This window comes from Muntiacus reevesi, chromosome 14 (genome assembly GCF_963930625.1).
Source record: "Muntiacus reevesi chromosome 14, mMunRee1.1, whole genome shotgun sequence".
NCBI lineage: Eukaryota > Metazoa > Chordata > Mammalia > Artiodactyla > Cervidae > Muntiacus > Muntiacus reevesi.
In genome coordinates this window covers 48452759-48476710 of record NC_089262.1, presented here as the reverse complement: position 1 = coordinate 48476710, position 23952 = coordinate 48452759, and the positions used below count along the sequence as shown (strand labels likewise).

The 23952-nt window shown below is 38.6% G+C and overlaps 1 protein-coding gene across 6 annotated transcripts in view; it reads left to right on the top strand.

Annotated features, from left to right (window-relative positions):
• PDE4D (phosphodiesterase 4D) overlaps window positions 1-23952 on the top strand; it is a 1548416-nt gene that overhangs the window by 1455191 nt on the left and 69273 nt on the right. Inside the window, exon 9 of one of the 6 annotated variants that reach the window (XM_065905747.1) lies at window positions 9981-10106. The exons of the other annotated variants lie outside the window; for them this stretch is intronic. Within the exon in view, the coding sequence (XP_065761819.1) occupies window positions 9981-10075 (95 nt within the window). The 3' untranslated portion in view covers window positions 10076-10106. Of the gene's footprint in view, window positions 1-9980; window positions 10107-23952 lie in introns of those variants that run through there. 6 annotated transcript variants of the gene reach the window in all.

Sequence of the window (23952 nt, the reverse complement as noted above, 5' to 3'; positions counted from 1 at the left end):
CAACTTTAGGTAATGTGTGGCAAAAAACAGTATGAAAATGTTGATAAATGAAGAGATACACTCCTTAACCATCTGGTGAGCATTCTGGAGAATGGAGACAAATCCCACACAATAAAGGAGTGAAGTCATTTCTGCAGGAAGTTTAGCTTTGGGGATTAGTTTGAGAACTCAGAGCAGGCCATATTGTGGTGGGCAGTTCAGCATGATTCTTTGAGGTTTTTAGTAAATTGCAGACTGTTTACCCTGGAAAGGGACTATAGAGATCAGTTTAGACAAAAGAAAACAGGCCCATAGAGGTCCAGGGGAGCATCCATAACATTTATTTGAATCACATTATCAGAAGCCACATTCCACAATGTGCAACTGCTGTCTTATTACAGAATTTACAGTGACACATTCTGAGGTCATGAAGGAAATAGACTGAAACACTAGGAATTAGGTCAGGAGCTTGAGACAGCGCAGTCTCCCAGGCACTCTTCAGTTTCCAAACCTGACCAGGATTGGGAATACGGGAGGGGCACATGCACATGTGTGTGTGTGTGTGTGTGTGTGTGTGTGTGTGTGTGTGTGTGTGTGTGTAGTATCCTTGTTCTGTGCATCATGTTTTGTGCATCATGTTCTACTTTACACGTAGAAGCCATAGCCTACTTCATCCAACAGTTCCTAATACTGCTTCTTTATAGAAATCAATGTTTTTGATATTTCAAGCATATTATAGTACCAGGTCAATGAGATGGAACCCAAAATTTACTGTGTGCATATGTATATAGAAATGCATTAGAAAAATATTAACTTGTACAGTAATGAACATTGGGTTATAGAATTATATGTGCTTTTACTTTTCTTTTCTCTATTTTCCCCCTGTATTTCTACCATGAAATTTTCTTTTAATGTATAGTTTTATTACATAAGTAATAAGTATTTTCATGTTGTAAAATACTGAAAACATGGTGGAATATGGGAAAGTGCCTGTCCATGCTTTCCTTTAGTAACCACTTAACAATGGATACAATTTGGTGTATATCCTTCTAGAATTTTTAGCCTGAATATCAGTTATTAGAGTTGTGGAAATGTTCAAAATCAAAAGTGACACACTGCACATGCTTTTCTGAGACTGACTTTTGTATTTGATCCATTTGGAGAATATGTATTATTTCATTTCAGTACCTATAAATTCATATGCGTGTAAGCGCACATAATAGCTCAGTCATGTCCAACTCTCTGTGACTCCATGGACTGTAACCCGACAGGCTCCTCTGTCAGTGGGATTTTCCAGGCAAGAATACTGGAGTGGGTTGCCACTTCCTCCTCCAGGGGATCTTCCTGACCCAGGGATCAAACTGCAGTCTCCTGTGTCTCTTGCATTGGCAGGCAGATTCTTTCCCATTGAACCACCTGAGAAGCCCCCATGTGTAAAATCTATACCAGTATTCTTAAATTGCCAATGTACCATGTGTGTGAAATTTCTTATTTAATTGTGATATTGATGAGCATTTTTTGTATTACAGACAGTATGCACCAAACATTATTGTATACACTAGTTTATGTGTTGCATTGATCTTTAAATCCATGAACTAATTATAAAGACAGAAAGATGACAAGCAGGGAGATGGCCATGAGAAGAAGTTAAAGGAGGTAGACATTTCTGGAGAACAGAATATCCATCCCCTAGGTCTCATCAAACTCCACGAAACATTCAGATGCTCATTCAGGAAATAGCAATGCTGCTGTAGAATATTTTTTGGAATTCAGGGCTCCTAAGAGGAAGTTTGTGTAAAAACCCACACTCACAGTGTTCTTGCCTGGAGAATCCCAGGGACAGGGGAGCCTGGTGGGCTGCTGTCTATGGGGTCGCACAGAGTCGGACACAACTGAAGCGACAGCAGCAGCAAGAAGAGGTTTGTGTAAAAACCCACACTCACAAGAAGGTTTTTGTCTTTGTTCCTCTTGTGCAAGAAAGAGCGCCTCCTGAGGTATACAGGGATATATCTGTATAGCTGTCTTGGGGAGGGCTGCGGCAGAGTCTGGTGGGTGGAAGGACAGACTTTGGGCTGTTACCACCCCCGTCTCCTGTCCTAGCCCCGTGTCAGTCTCTGAACTCAAATGACTGAACATAATCACATGGTAACCTTCAGGTGTGTGTGGGAAAATAAATTATTGAAAATTCTTGCCAAATCTTGAAAATCAGCTGTTGCATTTACGTATGTACAGTATGACGTAACTGCTTCTGCCTACAACTCTCTTGTACAATTAAAAAAAAAAAAATAGGGGAAGTATTTCCCCTAGAAAAGCAAAGTGACAAAGAGTCTTTAAAAATCGTGGTTGCATTCAATGCACTTAAGGGACAATTCCTTCATTTATTTAAAACTTCAGTTCTCTAATAACTTGCCGATATTAGTTATCATTTTGTTAACTGTTAAATTTATGTAGATATCATAATAAGAGTTTTGTGTATAATGCCTTTTTAATATTCAGAAGAGCCCTATAAAAACTATCACAGCTTTACAAATAAGAAACCTGAAATGTTAAATAACTTCACCAATAGTCACACAGTTTTGAACCCAACTTTTATTATATTTAAAATTCTAGCTCTTAACACCAGACTGGAGATAAACCTGTAATTAGTTAATTAGAATGTTTTCATATTGGTGGTAACTCTAGCAATAATGATAAAAATAGCATGTTTTCATAGTAATAAAAATAGTATGTTTCAACAACTCCAATACTAGTATGTTTCATCTAATATATATGTTGTAAATCAATACTTCAGGTTATATCATTACTATGAATTATGGTATCTTTCATAAGATATTGAAATTCTGCGTTGTTGATAAGACCATGTATCAGTAAGAAAGGTATGACTTTTGCCTTAATTTGTGTTAGTCATACTATCTTGTTTGAGTTTTTTGAGGAAGGGAATGACAGGGTGGGGAGAAATGGGGAGTATTTGTTGGTATGTATGATCCTAAAGTCTGAGTTATTTGGCATTTTTAAGGATAAGCAATGATTCAGTTTTACAAGCATATGTTGGCAAGAAAATTAATGCCATGTGCTCAAAAACAATTCTTTGCTCTTAGGAAAGAGTTTTGTTTCAACTTGAGAGTCATAATCATGTTTATCAAATGTACTGATTGTGTGAACTGTATATAAATTGTCAGGCTTATAAAGGTATATATTTTTGGTCCCCAGGTGCTCCTCAGTTTCCATATTTGTCCTGTTGGTGGAGTTAGTTTATTTTTTCTGTTTCTCTTATTGTCACTGAAGACTTCTAACAATCTCTGGTATTCTCTACAATTATATAGGAATATTCTCAAAGCTAATTGCTTGCACAGAGTACAAATAAGAGATGTTTTCTATTAGATTTTTATAGTACTTAGAGTTAAACTCCAGTGTTTTATTAATGGGAGTAGGCTTTTCTCTTATTTGCTAGGAAGCTCCACTTACAGCTGGAGAAGTGTGTAATTTTTCTATTTATAAATAACAGTGTAAAACACATACTATGTAGAATAGAAATAACTGTTGTGAAATTGGCCGCTTTGGTTTACACTGATTGTGAAAGTGAGCCAGGGGATTCTGTTTGATTAACTTTATGGAAGCAATAGTTTTCTTTTGCCTCTTTAGCCTTCCTTTTGGTCTATTCCAAAATTCTCAGCAGGTTGCTCCCGAGCTCCAAAGGAGAGCACAGTTCTTGGAAAGTGCTTTCTGGAAGGATCTGCAATGGCATTTAGGACTGCCAAGCGTCAGGAAATAGAAAAATGGAGAAATAAATTACCTCATTTACAGAGAATGTCACCTTAGGTTAAATCATATAAGAAATAAATTCTATGGGTCTTTAGAGAATGCAAACAGATACTATAACTGAAATATATGGATAGAAATAAATAGGTTGTGGGAAATGTTTAGAAAAAATAATGTTCTAAAAGATAATGTTTATGTCTACCTAATGTTCGTTTTAAGAAAACTGTTAAGAATCTTTGGTATGCTCTGTATTTGTAAAAAGTAATAATAGATTTTGAAATAAGTCTACATTACAGAAGATATATTTTTCTTTGTACTTGATTTCAAAGAAGCCAATGTTTAAAGAAAATCTGTGTTTTTTTATTTATAAGAAATGCATTATACTAATACATACCTACTTACTTAAGTGAGAAGATAAACAAAATCTGACAGAATGAGTTTTCTTTGCAACACATGTGCATACCCACAATTTGAAAGCTAAAACAAAAACAAAAACACAGCAAACTTTCTATTGGAAAGGAATCAAGGTGACCAAAGCATAGTTTTGTATAATCTCATGATGAATAATAAGTCAATCCACTGTCCAAAAGAGCAATCTAAAACAAGAAATGAGTTAAAAAGGGAGAGGTTTCAGATAATCTCACCCCAAATTTAACTTTTTCAAAATAATAAATTTGACAAAATAAACTAAGCCAAATGAGATTATAAATTATAAGTGGTGTATTCTTTTCTTTCTTAGTTTCCATTCCTTGTTCCCCATTACATTGTTCCTGTACATGGAAAATAATTATGTGGCATTTTTCTCATCCTGTACTCATCATAGGAATACATAATTAAAAAATTGCCCTTTTTCTGTAGACCTCTGAATCCTTCTCCACAAAACACTTCTAAACACCCAATGGTGATAGATCAGAATTGAATCCTGATTTTACCTCCTAGATCTCCTGATCGGTTCTTTTTTTCCTTGCTCTCAGGAAAATAATCTGTATCTACAATGAGAAGTAAGGACCTGTGTGATATAATACAAAATGCTCTAAAAGAAATCAGAACATTATGTCCTAGTCCTGGTTCTGTCGTTAAGAGTAGAATCTTGGCAACTTGTAACTTCTCTAGGAAGGATTTCCAGTCTGTAAAATTAAGGAGGTTAGACTAGATACTCTTTCTAAAATCCTGTCTAATATCAGCTTTTTAGATTCTATACCTTCAGCAGCCGGCAGAGACTTCTCACCATTCCCTAAATACGCATTGTTTTACATCTGCGACATTTTGCGCATTTTCTTATTTCAGCCTGGGAAGCCTTTTGTCACCTTTGCAGCCTGGCAAAACCACCACTCATTTTTCAAGTCTCCTCTTTAGCATCAGAGCCTTTCCCAGTTTCCCCCAACTCAGATCAAGGGAGTTGTCCTCAGTTGGAAAAACTATAACCTTGACTAGACGGACCTTTGTTGACAAAGTAATGTCTCTGCTTTTTGATATGCTATCTAGGTTGGTCATAACTTTCCTTCCAAGGAGTAAGCAGATAAGGGATGGGTTTTTATTAAAGTAGAAAATAGTGGTTAGGATGATGGTAGGAGCACCACTGTAATGTTCCTGGACCAACTTACAATACTTGAATTGCATGTTCTGGAATTGGGGAGCATGCAGACTCTCACATGGAGTGTGTTTGCGCTTAGCTCTTCTTTCTCTGCTTTGTCCAGTGCTTTAAAATCTGCTAATTTTGAGGTACCAAGTCTCTTAACACTGGGTTATTATGCAAGAGGCCTGTGTTTCAGTGATTTGGGGAATGGAGAAGGGATAAGGAGAAAATAGGATATAAGTTGGTTCTTAGAATGTTTTCCTTTGTTTATCAATTGAAAGAAGAGGTGGAAAGGTGGGTTACTTAGATAGCATAATGTTCCTACTGCACTGATCGTCCATCCATTTCTCCAAGAAACAATTTTCATTCCAGTCACTTGAATGTGCATTTGTTCCTTCTCTCTAGAACCCCAAAAGACACTTCTGCCTGATAAACTTTACTCACTCTTCCAAACCAAGTTGAAATGTTCCATCCAGTGTGAAAGCTTCCATGACTCCAGAAAAGAGCAATTATATTAACTACAGTTTAATAAGTCACCTGGTCCTTTAGTCGATTCTTATCGGATAAGCGAGGTAGTAGTTTTAGCCTCACTTTACAGAGAAGGAAACTGAGGCTGAGAAGACTTGAGTAGTGACTCAAGAGCATAGATCATTGTTCCTCAGTGTCTGTAGGTTATATATACCAGGACACCCCTCAGATAGCAAGATGTGTGGATGTTCAAGTGCCTTATATAAAATGATATAGTATTTGCATGTGACCTAACATCCTCCCTACACTTTACATTATCTCTAGCTTATAATAACTAATGCAATCTGAATACTATATAAATAGTTGTCATGTAAAGCAAATGAAAAATTTGCCTTTGGGAACTTTCTGGACATTTTGGGGGCAATAGTTGATTGAATCCAGGACTGTGAAACCTGTGGATAGCAGAGCAGACTGTACCTAGATTTGAAATCCAAAGCTGAAAGCCCTTTCTTTTTGAAATCTGCATCACTTACTAATTATTTTGTTTTGCGTTTGTTAACATGCTTACCTTCCTCACTGAGCCGAGTCTTTATTCCTTCATGGAAAAGAAATTGTTTGGGGAGGGTGGCGTTTTTATATATAACATTAATCATATTTAAATTTTTAATTTATTGTTGACATTCCTTGTTTGACTCTACAGTCTACAGGGCAAGGTGTTTAAACCAGATATGTTTTATTTATTATTGAATCCAACACCTGTCACAGTGCCTGCCACAGAAATTATTCAGTATATATTTTGAGGTAAATAAATGAATTAACAACGGAATGAACAGATGAATGAAGCAGGACGAGATCCAGATTATAACAAAATAATACTTTTTAAGCTCTCATTATCCCTGTTGTCTGAATAGACAGTGATTTCTTAAACTAATGTGAAACAAACCATCAGCATCAACTATCACGTTAATTCAGATGGATTCTGTGCCCAAACAGAATCTCAGCATGCTGACCCTGTGGGTTAGGGGATGAGTTTTGCTTTCTTATAAACAAAGAGACTGAGACTGCAGAATACCTAGCCACAGAGATGTAGGGTTTTGTATTTCATACAAATAGGCTGCTTTTTTTAAAAAGTAGGACAAATCTAATATGCTTTATTTTTTATTGCAAGACCTATAAAGACATTTGGTTATTTCTTTTAAAAAAATTTTATTTTCTACTGGAACATAGTTGTTTACAATGTTGTATTAGTTTCAGATGTATAGCAAAGTGATTTAGTTATCCATATTAACATAGCTATTCTTTTTCAGATTTTTTTGCCTGGTAGGTTATTACAGAATTAAACTATTTTTAATCTAGGACTCAAGTAGACAGTTTTAAGCTCCAGACCTCAAGCCAGTGTGGTTCATGTTTTGTCACTATCAGGTCAACAGTAGAACTTTAATGGTCTTATGAAGTTTTCATAAATTTTTCAGCTATTAAAAACTGACCACAACGAGTAATATAAAAGATTGCAGTGATTACAAGGTACTTAGCCTCTGAGTACTAACTTACAATGTACTTAGAGTCAACTAAGAAATATATGTTTATTTCATGACTTTAAACACTCTTAAAGTCTAAAAATCGTGTGCTTTTTTAAAAAGAAAAGAAAGTGTACGTCCTATTTTTCTTTTAAGAAAAAACCCATAAGAAATAAGAGATAGCAAAATGTATTAAATTATTTATTCCGTAATAACACAATCCCACATCAGACTTTAAATACAAAAGAATAGGCAAAAGCTAATGGCGCTGAGTTTAATTCTAACCCAAATAAGTCAGGAAGTTAAGTGAAATTAGTTTTTCCTCTAATCTTATGTGGAAAAGAAATATGTCATATGGCAAACCCATATGATTCCAATCTGTTGCCTTTATTCATCCCTGCCATAACATTTAGACTCCAGAAACTATATCAGAAATGGAGTCAATATTTCAACACCAGTATACAGACTAGAAATGTGGTAAGGTGTGTGATATCTTACTGCATTAAAAAAATATGTATTTTGATTGAGACAAGATGTTGATCATGTATCTTTTTCTCCAGAATCTTATGGCTATTTTCTTCCTTATGATTCACTCTCCATAAAGGCACATTTTCTCTTCTTTTCTCCATAGAATGAAAAAGAAAAAGAAGTATCTGTATCTTAAAAATAAGCTTCCCCATCACTTGGGGACATGACTAATTTCCTTTACTGGTCATTCTTTCTCATGGTCCTCCTCCTGCCTCAACTCACAATGTTTTCCCACCCATGTTCCATCTCCTTTAACAAATGCACTGTCTCCGTGACTTTGCATTTTCGTCTGTGTTATTCTCTTTGTCTGGAACTCCTCCACACCTGGGCTTCCCTGGTGGCTCAGCAGTAAGGAATCCGTCTGCAATGCAGGAGATGCAGGAGACATGGGTTCTATCCTTAGGTCAGGAAGATCCCCCCTAGAGAAGAGCATGACAACCCGCTCAGTGTTCTTGTCTGGAGAAGCCCATGGACAGAGGAGCCTGGCGGGCTATAGTCCAAAGGGTCGTACAGAATCGGACATGACAGAAGCCACTTAGCATGCACATCTCCTCACCTACCCACTCCTAACCCCCCTCCACCCTTCCTCCTATTCCCTGCACCGAATTCCTCCTGCTGTTTGATGTGTCAAGAATCTGCTCCTGTAGGAAGCCCAACCACACCGCCCCCACCACCAAGAACAACTTAGATGCCTCTGTGTTCTGAATGTGTTCTTGGAGTTCTCATCAGAGATCCACTAGGACTGTCTATATTAACTTCCCTCCCTTCTTGACCAGACTGTGAATTTCTGAAGGGCAAGAATTTGCCCTGTTCATTTTTGCATAACCAGCATCTTATCTGGTGTTTAGTATATATTACATGTTAAATAAATGTTTGTGGAGTGAATCAGTGAGGCTGGTTTCCCATTAGGAGAGTGAAGAAGGTAAATTTTTTAGAATCTGAAAAGCACACAGGAAGAATTGGGACATTTTTGCTTGAATTAAAAGTACTTTGCCGGAGACCACCTTTGAAATTAAAAGACGCTTACTCCTTGGAAGGAAAGTTATGACCAACCTAGACACTATATTAAAAAGCAGAGACATTTCTTTGCCAGCAAAGGTCCGTCTGGTCAAGGCTATGGTTTTTCCAGTGGTCATGTATGGATGTGAGAGTTGGACTGTGAAGAAAACTGAGCGCCGAAGAATTAATGCTTTTGAACTGTGGTGTTGAAGAAGACTCTTGAGAGTCCCTTGGACCACAAGGAGATCCAACCAGTCCATCCTAAAGGAGATCAGTCCTGGGTGTTCATTGGAAGGACTGATGCTGAAGCTGAAACCCCTAGTACTTTGGCCACCTCATGCAAAGAGTTGACTTATTGGAAAAGACCCTGGTGCTGGGAGGGATTGGGAGCAGAAGGAGAAGAGGACAACAGAGGATGAGATTGCTGGATGGCATCACCAACTCTATGGACATGGGTTTGAGTAAACTCTGGGAGTTGATGATGGACAGGGAGGCCTGGCATGCTGCGATTCATAGGGTCGCAAAGAGTCAGACACGACTGAGCGACTGAACTGACTGACCTTTGAAACTCCATCTAGTTGGGCCTCTTGTAGTCTTTGTGAAATAGGAATATTAATCCTCAGAGCCTATCAAAGGAGATCTAGTTATTAAGGGACAAAAAATTGGTATAAAATGGACTTTCTAATAAGAGAGTCCCAAATCATATATCCTAAGGAAAATATAATGTTGAAATGTCTTAATAGCTTCCAAATACAAGTACACGTGGTATCATATGATTAAAACAGTATGAGTCAAAGGAAGGAACAGGATGTCTAGGTTTTCAGTGTACTTGGTATTCTTTAACAGAATGTTTTATTAGTGTATAGTCTCTTGACAATTATTTCCTGATCTTATTTCCTAAGGAGATTTAAGCTGTTTATTCTGAAAAGATAGGTATGGGATGTTTTATTTTCATTATAGATGTAACAAGTAGAACACATTTATCTTTTGTGATCAGGAAATAAAAGGAGCCCTATGTGTAGCAAGCAGTGAAATCTCTAAAGTATGAAAATCAGGTGTGGGTAGACTGGCAGTCAGTGTGTAAGGCAAACATAGAATCTTCTGGCTTTCTTTTCTTTAATAAAACTTTATCATTTATTTATTGTTAAGGAAAGTTGGGGACCCTGTGGACATGTCTACAACTGAAGTACTCCTTACTCTTGGAAGTCAGGCTGTTTGTTGGAAGAATAGAAAAAAAGCTAGCACCTAAAAAGGAAACTAAACTTGGAGAAGAGATGATCACTAATGGATGTATTAATTCATGGCTTGCTGATTAGAAACATTTTTGTAAAAATAACTTGGTAAACTGCTAAAACCAGATTTTTTTTGGACATTTTAGAGTAGAGTGACAAAACTCTAGTTAAAAAGAGACCCAAATCTAAGTTAACAAGTCACCATGTTGTGTAGAATGTTGTAAAGTCACTGCCAGTAGATTCACGGCCTGCCCTTGGTATTTGATTCCCTTTGGTTCATTGTGATAAAACTCTGGGTCATGGGTAGCCTTTAGGACCTGACAGGAGACCTAGCAGGAGCAGCATCAAGGCTGTGTGGTTTATTTTAGGAAGTGGTGTAGCCTACCTAGCCCAAAATGGACCAACGAGAGCTTGGTGAAGACTTGCTTAAGGAACTCACCCAAAGGAGTACCAAGCATGCACGTCATCTTGGCCAATTGATTGGAAAAAAAATTTTTTTTTCTAACGTATTTTTAGAAAAATGTGATATTTTGAAAAGGGCATGAAATATAGCAGGAATCTTAAAGCTGAATTTTTATTTCTTTCCAGACTTTGTCTCTTATTCATTCTCTCTTTCTCCCTTCTCTTGCCTCTTGTGAACTTGTAGTTAATGAGAGAAAACATATATATTTTCCAATGTTTCTTTATTAACAGCAACAACAACCAAATAGCCAAACACTTGAATTTTGCCCACCATCCAAATTTTTTATTTAAATGGCCTCTTCTTTGGAGTTACCTTGGAATCAGATTTTTATTCCCTCACTGTCTCTTTTGTATTTCTAAGTGATAATGTATCCATCAATTTAAAATACTTCCATTTTCATTCTAGAGGACTAATACTGTCCTGTTGTCACTTTGTTTTTAACTTATTTGTCATTCTCCATACCTCTGCTTCTGCCAAATTAACTGATTATCTCAATTTTTATCTCTCGTATATTTTTAAGGCAATAACTGAAATTGGCTTGCTCTAGGGCAGATACTCTGGGTGACAGAATAACTTGAGGCAAAAATGTTTTGAATTAGTTTGTAGGTAGTTTGATATCACATGTGTCAGTTTTTATGACCTGCCATTCATAATAGATCACTTCCTAACCTCACCTTGGCCCTGGCTCTGGCCCAGCTCAGAAAATTACTAACATAGTTATCAGTTGACACTTAAATGCATGTCTTCAGGTTTAGTAATGTGAAGGAAAATTTCCAGAGGCAGGATAATAAGGAAATTTAATTAAGAGCTTGTGTTGACTCAGGAATATTATGTACAGCATTGATCCATAGTGTAGCTAATACATTCATTATGTTGCAAATTTCAAGTGATTTCTTAGTACATTGGCCAATCAGAGTGGAACCTGTCTCAACAGGAATGTTGAAAGAAACAAGTCAGGGAAACTTTCATCTCCACTGGGAGTGAACTAACTTGCCAAATCTGGACCATCAATCATAGTGAATACGTTCAAAACAAATCATACATCTTTCACAGTTCATTGTATTCATCAGCAGTTTTGAAATCAGCAGTCCAAAGTAGTCACTTTTGGCGAGGGTTTCCATAGCCTGCGGTTTAGGCAGTATGCCTCAGCTGTCTTTTTCAAGGCTCTGGTCTTCTGGTAGTCGTATGCCATTGGCCAGTGTCAACGAAATCTGAAAGGAGTAAAGGGTGGGCTCATTTTGTCGAGGATGGTCATTACATTATATCTTTGAAAATGTCTTAAAAATCAAGTCATTGTCTAAAAACTTCCTTGGAATCACTTAGTGCTTGAATGCATGGATGGATTGCAAGACTGATTTTCCCACTCATGTACTGGGCTAACGCTCATACATAGGCATAGGCAAAAATGTACAATATGAAATGTCTGTTTGTGGAGGGAGGAGGAGAATGTTCAAACATGAAATTATTTATTTATTGTCACTGTTCTGATTGCTGTTAAAAAATGTTTTATTTCAAATCATATCATATGTAATAGAAAGTTTCATGAAGGGCACAGAGGCACCCAAATTGATCCATTGTCAACATTATGCCTCATGTGATGTATCACTATCTTTCTCTTTGTGTATACATACCACACACACACACAAACACATACATTACATGTATTCTCTGAACCCTTTGAGAGAAAGCTGCACCCATCATGACCCTCCATACCCCAATTCCCCAGTCTTTATCTCTCAAGAACAAGGAGTCTTTTCTCAACAACTACAGTTAGTCTCAAACACCTGATTGCCTTTGTCTGTTTCAGCGTGGCTTGTCTTTATGCCTTTTGCCTCAATTTCTAACCCGGATACAGAGATGCGTAGAATGAATAAGTCAACTATCTAAAAACAGTCATGTCACTCATGTTTTAAATTTTACCAATGAACATTGTATGTCAGTATGTGGGAAATGACTCAGTGTTGGTTTTAGGAAAAATAGATGGGTTAATACTAATAGAGGTTTCCCTTAGGAAGAAACCTTACCTATTTAGAGATTCATTGTATCAGTGGCACTACAGTTAGCCAGCATTCATTAGGAGAGACAGAACATCTTGTCTTTCTGTACTTTTGGTTCTGTTTTTTTCTCTTGTTATCAGGTAACCCAAGGTTTTGAAAGATTGTAGTAGTTTCTACTTTGTCAATACCATTACCCTCCTCCCTGACAGTAAGCAGCGGAGAAGTGGAGGGGGCATTGGTGATGCTGCATGGGTTCTGGGGAGATGATCAGGGGTCTTACACTACACCTTAGCTATCCCTTCACTGAGCTGAGTAGTGGTGGATGTCTCCCAAAATGATTCTTACAGCTGTTTTTAATCTCTGATTTTAATTTTTAAAAGGCAGGTTTACCCTGTTGTGAATAAATAGAACTGAGCTTTATGTTTAATAATCTATATAGCTCATTTTGATAACACATATCTGGCAGTTGCCATTTTTTTTTCCCCCAAAGGGTCTTTGGCAGGCATATCCCTCTCTACCTCAGTGTTCCCAACAATATACCTTTGTATTGGGGGATCCAGCTGAGAAGAGCAGTGCCTCAGGGGTTTAGAATGGGCAGCAGGATCTTGTGTAGGAAGAAGTTGTGATGCTGCAACAATTTATGAAAAACAGGTCCCTTGGTAACATTATAATGGCAAAATCATCCAGGAGGCCATGCGCACATCCAGTGACAATGTACACACAGCGGTGGGCCTCAAGTATGTACAAGCAAGTTTACTACCCTGAGCAGACTGTTGATTTAGTCATCCAACAGATGTACATTGAAAGGGAATGTTCCAGGAGCTGGGGCTTTGGTAGTGAATAAGACAGCCATGGTCCATAACTTCATAGAGTTTACACATAAACTCTTTTGCTTTAAAATATTGTGCATTAAGAAGTATTTGTGCTCTGACCATATGACCACAGTATGTCATTCTCTAAACCTTTCAGACATGACTTGGAGCCACAAGAATTTAGTTTTAAAGCTGCTGGATTTGCAGGAAGAAAGAGCATTGGCTTTGAATGACAAATCATGGAAAGAAATAATTTTGAAAAGATCCTCCAGCTTGTAATGGTTTAACAAGAGCAGTGTGTTCAGAGACTATTGAGTCAGAAAAATATGTAAATGTGTTCAAGTGTATAATGTCCATGTGTTCAAGTGTATAAATGAGTAGTGGGGGGAACCTTCCCACAATGAGCACAGCGTTCTAGATGGTGGGGAAGCCATGTTTTGGTTCATCACGCTCAGGCTTCCATCAGCTTCCAGGCTGGAATGACTTCCAAATCAGGCTGCGAAGACAAATATCTAAGTCCTAAGGGAAGCTCCAGGGTGGTTCTTACACGGTTTTGTTTGGCATATTTTCTCAAAATTATTTTCAGATAGTTCCAGAGCAAGCTCTTAACTCATAGTCTATCACTGCACAGTATCTTTGAATTACAGTAAACTGGAAATCAGCCATTTGACATCTAAATTTCAGTCTGGCCTGTGTCAACACAATTCTTGTTGACATGACAAAGCTATGGTCCTAGATCATAGGTAGGACCTATGTAGTTGGGATTATACTTGTCTGTGAATATAGAAATTTAAAATAGAGGTGGTTTGCACAAGAGAGATGTTTATTTTTGCATCGTGTTAAAATAAAAAGGTAGATAGTCCAGAGCTCTTGGGGCAGCGCTTCTATAAAACCTTCAGGGACATGTGTTCCTTCCATTATGTTGCTGTTAGACGTTGCCTCCGTGTGTCCGTTCAACTCATGACCTGATGTGGCAACCCCCAACTCCATTCCTCAACTTCATGCTCTAGCAAGTAGAAAAGAGAAGAGAATGGAGGACAAGTAAAAGATACAGGAAAGAGGTCTTTCAATGAAAGTTCTTGAAACTTCCATGTAACACTTCTACTTCCAGCCCATTCACTAGGACTCAGTCATGTGGTGACACCTCTTATGACCTCCTATGCAGGTTACATAGGAGTCTGGCATTTTCTGTTTTGATCATTCATTTGCTTAGGTAAAAACTGGGATTTTATTAGGTGAGCGGTTACTTTCTAGACTGTTATGTGAGAAGAGGAACAGATGGAGCAATTCAGATGCTGAAAAGTGCATTTTTGTCCTGGTTTGTGTTCTCCTCACAACAGTTCATCAAGTCGTATAGTAATGACTTCTGTTCTGTGTGTTTGCTATACTTCATTTAAAGTATAACTTAAAAAAAAAATTGGGATTCTAATACAAAACTGATGAAGAAAGACACCAGCCTTAGGGATCATTCAGCAGTCTGCCACAATGTTGCCTTTTAATAACCTTGTGTATGTTTTAAATATTTCATATCAAACCATATGTTTTAAATATTTCATATCAGTGTGCAACAGTTACTTGCAACATCATCTGTGTCAGTAGTATGATCTTATACAAGCGTGAGCTTATTTAGTAGCTGCAGTTTTTAGGAAAGGTATGTTAGGCTCTGCTAGAATATTTTACTTACCCTAGGTAAGGGCCTAAAGATTACATGTGCTAGCCTCATGACTGATTTTAATGGTGTGTAAAAATAGTTTCCCTACCTCAACACTGACATGTTCACATAAAATTGGGGAAAGGGGAACTAGTAGCACAGAACAAAAGTAGTTAGGACTCTTAAAAGTGTTTGAGGCTCTTCATGTTCTTACCAGCTCATAGCCTCATCTCAATTTGAATCACAGGTACATTTTGAACTTAAGGTAAAGTCCTAAAGCCCCACACAAGGATTATTCCACTTGTTCTAACAAGATTGTGTCCCAGCAGGCATGCCACAATTTGAGAGTTACAAATAGGGAGGTCTGAAAGGAGAAGGGCGGAGGAGGTAATTTCTCTTAACTCTCCTGCAGTGTCTTAGATTAAGGTGGATAATGGTTCCCATTTTGCTGACATGAGGCAGAGATGTCACTAAATAGGGAGAATGAACAATCACAGAGCTGGTTTAATTTCCAGAGGGGTTTATGGAAGCACCGTAACATGATGTGGCCAAATGTTCCTAAAAGTATGAAGTAATCTAATTTGTTCCATCATTACAAGAAATTAAAACCAAACACAATTACATCCCAGTAGTAAAAAGAATCAGTTCAAGTGCCATTGTTATTGACTGAATGAAGTGAGCTTTCTGATTACCTTGGTCAGCCAACATTTTAATTTTTGTCTGCCCATTTATGCCAAATCACATTAGAGGGTCTTAACTGATTTTGACCAAAGGAGCCATATAAGGTGCAGTTTAATCTGAGAAGTTTAATTACTAGATTAGAGTTTTCAAATGGATATGTCTTCTAGATTTCAGTAAATTTGGGCATGTAATAATTAAGGATTCTTTGTTTCTTAGTGTTAGTAAGAGGTCCAAGATGAAAGAAAGACTTAAATTTAGGGAATTGATTTTTTGTTGTTGTTAGACCAAGAGTCTTTCTGAACAGGGGTGTCCGTTCTTCCAGGAGTGAGTCCAAAGCTCCTGGAGGCTTTGGTGATTTGAGAGGGTTGCTTCCACAGAGGAAAGCCGGTGTGGTACCCAGACTTCCAGGGGAGGTAGAGTTGGGTGGCTAAATACTGTGTGATGAGCTCTTCCATAGTGTCCATGTGGCTTAGCAACCACACCAGGACACATTTGCGAATGAAATGTAATGCTACTCATACTTATGCTGGGACAACAGACATAAACCTGGTAAATTCAAAGCCAGTTAGAATATATGAACCTCTTACCCATATGGAACAAGGGGCAATAGATATCCAAACAGACGAGTGAAATAGAATGCTTGAAAGTGGAAGTGTTAGTTGCTGTCGTGTCTGACTCTTTGAGACCCCATGGACTGTAGCCCTCTAGGCTCCTCTGTCCATGGAATTCTCCAGGCAAGAATACTGGAGTGGGTTGCCATTCCCTTCTCCAGAGGATTTTCCCAATCCAGGTATCGAACCCGGACTCCTGCATTGTAGGCAGATTCTTTACCATCTGAACCACCAGGGAAGCCCAGAGAATAGGGCCTTCTGTAGGACACTAGGAAAGGAAAATGAAGATAAGGTTCGCTCTGCCAGGGATTTCTCTCCATAGCACAGAAGTTATTCTAATCACGTGATATCTCAGAGCATAAAGTTTACAAGCCCCTGAACTGTGTTATTATTCCTCCCACAGTCTAGTCATTGATTCTTAGAGGTGTGAGAAACTCTGGAAACATTACAGAAAGGTAGCCTTAATAAAAGGAGTGTCTTGGGCTTTTTCAGTTCCACAAACATATATTGGATATCTAGTATGGGACAAGCAGTGTTTAGCATCAGAGATTGAAAAAAGTATTTGATATGGTCCCAACCCTGGAGAATCTTCGTTCTCAAAGCAAACAAATCATGGCAATAAATTGTGTGGTGATTTAATTACTTGAAGAGTTAACTTCTTATTTGGCTCTCCTGCATCAAATATGATATCTGCCGGTCTCTGTCTTTAGAGGGAAATCCTGCTGGGTAGTCACTGAGATTTTTCCAGACCCCTACCCACGCTAGACACTATGGCGGATAAACAGGGTGAGTGGGTTGTTTCAGTGCTGCTCTTTTTACTCAAAGGTCTTTGTTTTCCAGACTGCTCATTTATTTTGTTTCCATCTGGAAAGCCCTTCCCTGTCATCTGAGCAGTTCAGACCAAATGAACAGAGACAAGCTATAGAGATTCAGGATGTCTGGGTTAAAAAGGTTTGCTTCTTTAATTAGATAAACAATTTGAGAGTAATTTCCAGGATTACTGTTCCTAATCACATCGGTAAAGGCTGGGAAGACCCTCTCAGTCAGTCAGTGGGTAATAGCATCTGAGAGAAGAGTGAAATGCTGGAAGGAGCTGGAAATAATTCAGAAAATCCTCCCACACTCTATGTGCCTGCATGTAAAATTCATTGTCATTGTGCTTTTCTGAGCACTTATTTTTTACACACGTAATCCTATTAATCTTCAGCATCACCCTGTGATGTACTTCTCCCTGCATTTTTCAAATTATCATAGAGAACAAGCTTAAACAAGTGAATTAGCTTGTATGAGGTCTCAGGCTAGTCAGTGGCAAAGCTCAGGCAGTAAGGACTGCCTTACTCTAAAAACTATTCTCTTGAACTTTTTGTCCCTTTGTGGTGTAGAGTAACCCACCATATGGTTCACTCAGAGATTAAGAGGAGCAGGGACCCACCCTGCCTCATTTCCAAATAAAGGAATTAAGGGATAGAGGAGGTCAGACAGAGCTGGAATAGATCTGTATTCCTATAGAACGAGCACCTTCCTCCAGGAGCCAACGAAACGGGTTCAAGTGCCAGTCTTACCCTGGAGAGTTACATTACCAGTGGTTACTTGCCCTGATGAATTCAGCTCTAAACTTTAATTCTGCACAAAGAGAGCGGGACCCTGGTGCCACAGGGAGTAACTCCTGGGGAGGAGGCAGGCAGAAGGAGCCGCAAGTGGGGAATTCAAGGTGCAAAATTTAATTAAGTTCTCAAATGGCTGGGTTTTCTTCACCCACTTATCAGCCAGCCCGTTTCTCTCCTCCCACAATTGCCTCTTTCATTGTCCTTTTTAAATAAACATTATCTGCTTGATGTTCTCGGCTTCCAGTTGGATTTCTTTACTTTGAGAGACGCGTGCCCGCCCTTTCTTCTTTGCCCCAGTGGCTATAGCTCTCTGCTTCCTTTTCTCTGTCACTCATAGGCTTTCACTGAAGAGAATTTGGACACTTGGAGAAGGAAAAGACTGTTAACCTGTCTGAGGCCTAGTTCCACCACCTGGTTCTTGCCCCCATCTGAGCCACCAGGCCCACTCTTGCTGTTCCCTAAGTACCACTCATGTTGTTCCCTAAATCCCCACCCATATTGCAAACTGATTGTGAACCACCAGACGGAGGAAGACTTGAAATTTTCTCCAGGAAGACTGCCATAGTTCACATGTTTTTTTATTTTCTTCTTTTAATATTGGAGTATAGTTGATTTAGTGTTGTGTTAATTTCAGGTGTATAGCAAAGTGATTCAAATATGCATACACATATGTCTATTCCTTTTCAGATTCTTTTGCCATTTAGATTATTACAGAATACTGAGCAAAGTTACCTGTGCTATATAGTAGATCCTTGTTGGTTATCTGTCTTAAATATAGTAGTGTGTATATGTCAACCATTTGAAATCACTGTGATTGTTTATTTTTGGATCAGCACCTCTAGACTAGGGACTCCCTGAAGTCAGAGTTCTTCTGAATCAGCTCTGTACACTGAGCACCTCTTAGAATATGAGATGCCCCCTAGCAGATGTTCAACATATTTTTAGTTAGTAATGACTCAAACCAAAGTTTTAGTAGACAAGAATGAATCAGTGTCAATAAAATCAATAAAACAACGTCTGGTTTTCCAACTTTGTGCGTGAAAAGGACTCATCCCTTGGTAAAACCAATACAGACAAAGTATATGGATTCCCTCCAGCTCCAGAACCCATCATCCCAGATCTTCTCCCGAGTGCCCCCAGCACTGAGTGATCTCAGGCTCATTGCACCCCAGACCTTCCTGCTCTTCCTATGAAAAGCTTGTCATCTGCCTCTATGCGGAGCTTCCTTTGGAAGAACTTTTGTATGAAGGAAGTAGACTGTAAAAGGCAAGAATAGAAGAGCTGGGAGGAAAGAAGGAAGGAAGTCCTGGATGAGCAAGGGGCGAATATGACCAAAGACGCAGAGGTGAGATGCGGGGAGGACTTTCGGACAGGAAGCAGGAGGTGTAGGCAGGGTCAATCATAGGAGACGGTGAAGATAGATGGGTCTACTAAGATAGATTTAAAGGGCATCCCAGGAGTCTGATTGAAGCTTAGATGTAAACCTATATGCATTAAAATCCAGAATACGGTCTTGCATAAGGAGAGATATTATTCTGATTATAGAAGAAGTGCTTTGGGATTATGTAGAAATGACTGAAAAGGGAAAAGACCCCTAGCAATTGAAGGAAGAGCTCAGTTTTCTTGAAGTTTCTTTGAAAGCATTGAAGATCTGGAAAGGGAAATGAGGACCAAATGGAAAGATTTACTTTTTCTTATTCATCTGCCCGTGAAAGGGTTAGGATGTATGGCATTCTTTGGGAAACAGTGCTCCCTGTCAGCTTGGGTCATTAGTAATTGTTAAGTCATTGGAATCAGATATTTTTCGTCAGGCCAAGTTCCTCACAGCACATCTCATAGGGGTCCAGTTGGTCCATGGACAGCTGATATCATTTGACCAAGACCATCCCTGAGTAACCATTGGAACCCAGTAAGGAATTCTCTGTCTTTTGACTCCAAATTAAATAGTCTTTGTGACCCCACATTAGTATTCTCGATTCCAAAAACATTCAACTTAATTTCTCTGCCTTGAAACTGTAATGTCCTTATGGGCTTGACTAAAATACCACTCTCAGGAAGACTTCTGTCACTTGTGCTAATAAACACTGCAGATATTAGAGACTGCAGTCTGGCCACTAAGGGTTATGACTCTTTTTGTTCCATTCTTAAAATCCTTGCCTAAAAATCAGATGCCAAAAATCTAAAAAGAGATTTTGCATATAAAAACTTCAAATGTGGGGATTCTTTTGAAATATCTGAAGATCTGGCAACAGTGGGTGGTCAATCCCACATGTGCCCTCTGAAGTCCCATCCCTACTGCCCCTGCAGTACCCCCGACCATGTCATTCATTCATTCACATGATCTGTCTGGCTGCTATATAAGTCTCTAGTGCCCTAATGAAACTCACGCATGTATGGAAAAATGACACAAAATATCTGCATGTTAGATAGCTCATACCTTAGAGAACCCTGTGTTCTACTTATGTCTACCTTGTAGTAGAAAAGCAGGCTTTACTTCTTTAAATTTATTAGTCTATTTTTGGCTGTGCTGGGTCTTTGTTGCTGTGTGGGCTTTTGTTTAGTTGTGGTAACCAGGAGCTACTCTCTACTTGTAGTGTGAGGGCTTCTCATTGTAGCGGCTTCTCTCGTTGTGGAGCAGGGCCCTAGGCACACGGGCTTTAGTAGTTGCAGCGCGTGAGCTCAGCAGTTCTGTTTCCCGGGCTCTAGAGTACAGGCTCCATAGATGTGGTGCGGGGGCTTAGTTGCTCCATAGCCTGTGGGATCCTCCCATACCAGGGATTGAACCTGTGTCTCCTGTGTTGGCAGATGGGTTATTTACCACTGAGCTACCAGGGAAACCCCAAAGGGATAGTTTTTATTAGAAAGTGAGAAGAAGAGAACAAGAGGGAGACAAAAAACTACCATTTATTAAGCTAGATGATCCCTACTTCTGTGTTTTCAAACTTATTGGTAGATTGCAAAATCAATTTTGTGGGTCATGATCAATATTCTTAAAATAAATAGAATAGAAAACATCAGAGTGAATCATACATGGTAAGAGTAATGGTAGTTCATGTCAGTTCTACTTCAACTCTTTATATAGTAAATCAAATATGTGTTCTCTGTATGTTTCAGTTATATATAGATTTTCGTTATACTGTGTGTATCTCATTTTTTTCACTTTAACTTAAGTACATGTTTTGTTAAAAGAATATAAGCAAGTTTTGCTATGACTATTATGTATAACACACAGGCATTGCTTTTAATAGGTATTCACTTCCTCCTACCTTTTCTTTTTTTTTTTTTTTTTTCAGTAATGTGTAACTGTTAAGCCCAAACTCCTAATATATGCCCCCACGTTTCCCTTTTGGTAACCACAAATTTGTTTTCTATGTCTGTAAGTTTGTTTCTCTTTTGTAAATAAGTTCATTTGTATCATTTTTCAGATTCCACATATAAGTGATATCCAGGATATTTGTCTTTCTCTGACTTCATTTAGTATGATAATCTTCAGGTCCATCCATTTTGCTGCCAATGGCATTATTTCATTATCTTTTTATGACTGAGTAGTATTTTATACACATATATGGGCTTCCCAGGTGGCACTAGTGGTAAATAACCTGCCTGCCAATGCAGGAGACACAGGAGACTGGGGTTCGATCCCTGGGTTGGGAAGATCCCCTGAAGGAGAGCTTGGCAACCCACTCCAGTATTCTTGCTTGGAGAATCCCCATGGACAGAATTTGGTGGGCTATAGTCCATAGGGTCTCAAGAATCACACACAACTGAAGTGACTTAACATGCAATATTATATATATATATATATATATATACACACACACACACATATATAATAAAATATGTATTCTCTTTGTGTTCATATATAATTATAAATGTATATTTTATATAAGCCATTTTATTATACTTAAGCTTATATTATACAATATATTTGAAATCCCATGGACAGAGGAACTTTGCAGGTCATAGTCTGTGGGGTCACAACAAGTCAGACATGAATGAGCGCAGACACACACGTAATGTCACATCTTCTTTTGTCTATTCATTTGTCAGTGGACACTACGGTTCCTTCCATGTCTTGGCTATTATAAATAGTGCTGCTATGAATGTTAGGGTGTATTTATGTTTTCAGATTAGAGTTTGCATCTTTTCTGGGCATATGCCCAGGAGTGGGGTTGGGGGATCATGTACATGCTTAGTCACTCAGTCGTGTCTGACTCTTTGTGACCCTTTGGACTATAGCCTGCCAGGCTTCTCTGTCCACAGGATTTCTCTGGCAAGAATACTGAAGTGGGTTGCCGTTTCCTCTTTCAGGGGATCGTCCCAACCCAGGGATTGAACCCATGTCTCCTGTGTGTGCTGCTTTGCAGGCAGATTGTTTATCCTCTGAGCCATTGAGGAAGATCACTGGATCATATGGTAGCTCTATTTTTACTTTTTAAAGCACCTCCATATAGTTCTTCTTTGGAGAAGACAATGGCACCCCACTCCAGTACTCTTGCTTGGAAAATCCCATGGACGGAGGAGCCTGGTAGGCTGCAGTCCCTGGGGTCGCAAAGAGTCGGACACGACTGAGCGACTTCACTTTCACTTTTCACTTTCATGCATTGGAGAAGGAAATGGCAACCCACTCCAGTGTTCTTGCCTGGAGAATCCCAGGGGCAGAAGAGCCTGGTGGGCTGCCATCTATGGGGTCGCACAGAGTTGGACATGACTGAAGCGACTTAGCAGCAACAGCAGCAGCAGCATATAGTTCTTCATAGTGGCTGCACCAATTTCAATCAACAGTGTCAGAGAGCATCCTTTTCTCCACCTCCTTACCTTTTTAAACTGAACAGGTATCAAAACATTTCTATATATACATATATTTTATATTAGGAGTTAGCACCCACATGTCTTCAAAAAATGAGCACAATTAGCAATGGTATTCATTCTACTTACTACTTTAAATAAGTATATTGGTAATAGTATGAAATATGTTTCTTACTGTGGTTCACTGTTAAAATGTTTGAAAGCCACTTCCTTATCTCATTTAATCTTCCCCCACAACTCTGAGGGGTGGAGTCTGGGCCTTCAGAAGAAAAATGACGGTCTCCACAGGAGTTGCAGTGCCTTATATTCTTTGCTTGTTGGAAAGTCTCAGGGAATGACAGAAAGGAAGGGTTTGGTTAGCTGGGGCCTTGAAGCTGATGAATAAAGGACATGTTCAGGGTGGGAAACCATGGTTATTAGATCACCAGGACAAACTATGAAAACAAAATATACAGACTGAAATTAGAATGTGAGCCTAAATATCTAGAAGCATCTCCATTGGTTATTTTTGTAACAGAATATTATATGAAATGAAATAAATAATGCCAGGGAAATGGTAGACACACTGAGAATAGTGGTGTTAGCTAAATGGCAAAATTCAGGAAACTTAAAAGTTATACTCCAAGAGTTAAGATATGTAATACTGTTTGAAAATATAAAGTCACCCGAAAGACACACCAGAGCAGTTGGTTTTCATGGATCTCAAACGTCTTTTACATCTAAACCCTTATTGATCTCAATGCAAAACGTCCATACATTAAATGAACAATTCTAGCTAGTAAATATGCCCTAGAGATTTATAAAAATATTTATATATATGCAGCCATTATATTTCCAGACAGTAGGAAGAAAATTGCTATTCAACTATTTTTCTCTAATCAAGAAGGTGTAATTTATGCATAAACCTAAATACTCAATATAAAATAAGGTTTTACCAGATCAGAGGATGGCAAGAAGGGTTCACATTGTCTTGAAATATTATATATTTTCAAAAGCTAATCTTAAGAATGAAGTAAAACATGAATGACATGCATCTAGCTTTTTACAATAACCACAGTTTAAATTGTTTAAAGTAGCATGTGTACGTGCTCAGTTAGTTGCTTTAGATGTGTCTGAACCTGTGACTTGTAGCCCATCAGGCTCTTTCGTCCATTGGATTCTCCAGGTAAAAATACTGGATTGGGTTGCCATGCCCTCCTCCAGGGGATCTTCCCAACTCAGGGCTCGAACCTGCATCTCCTGGGTGTTGAGCACTGCAGGCAA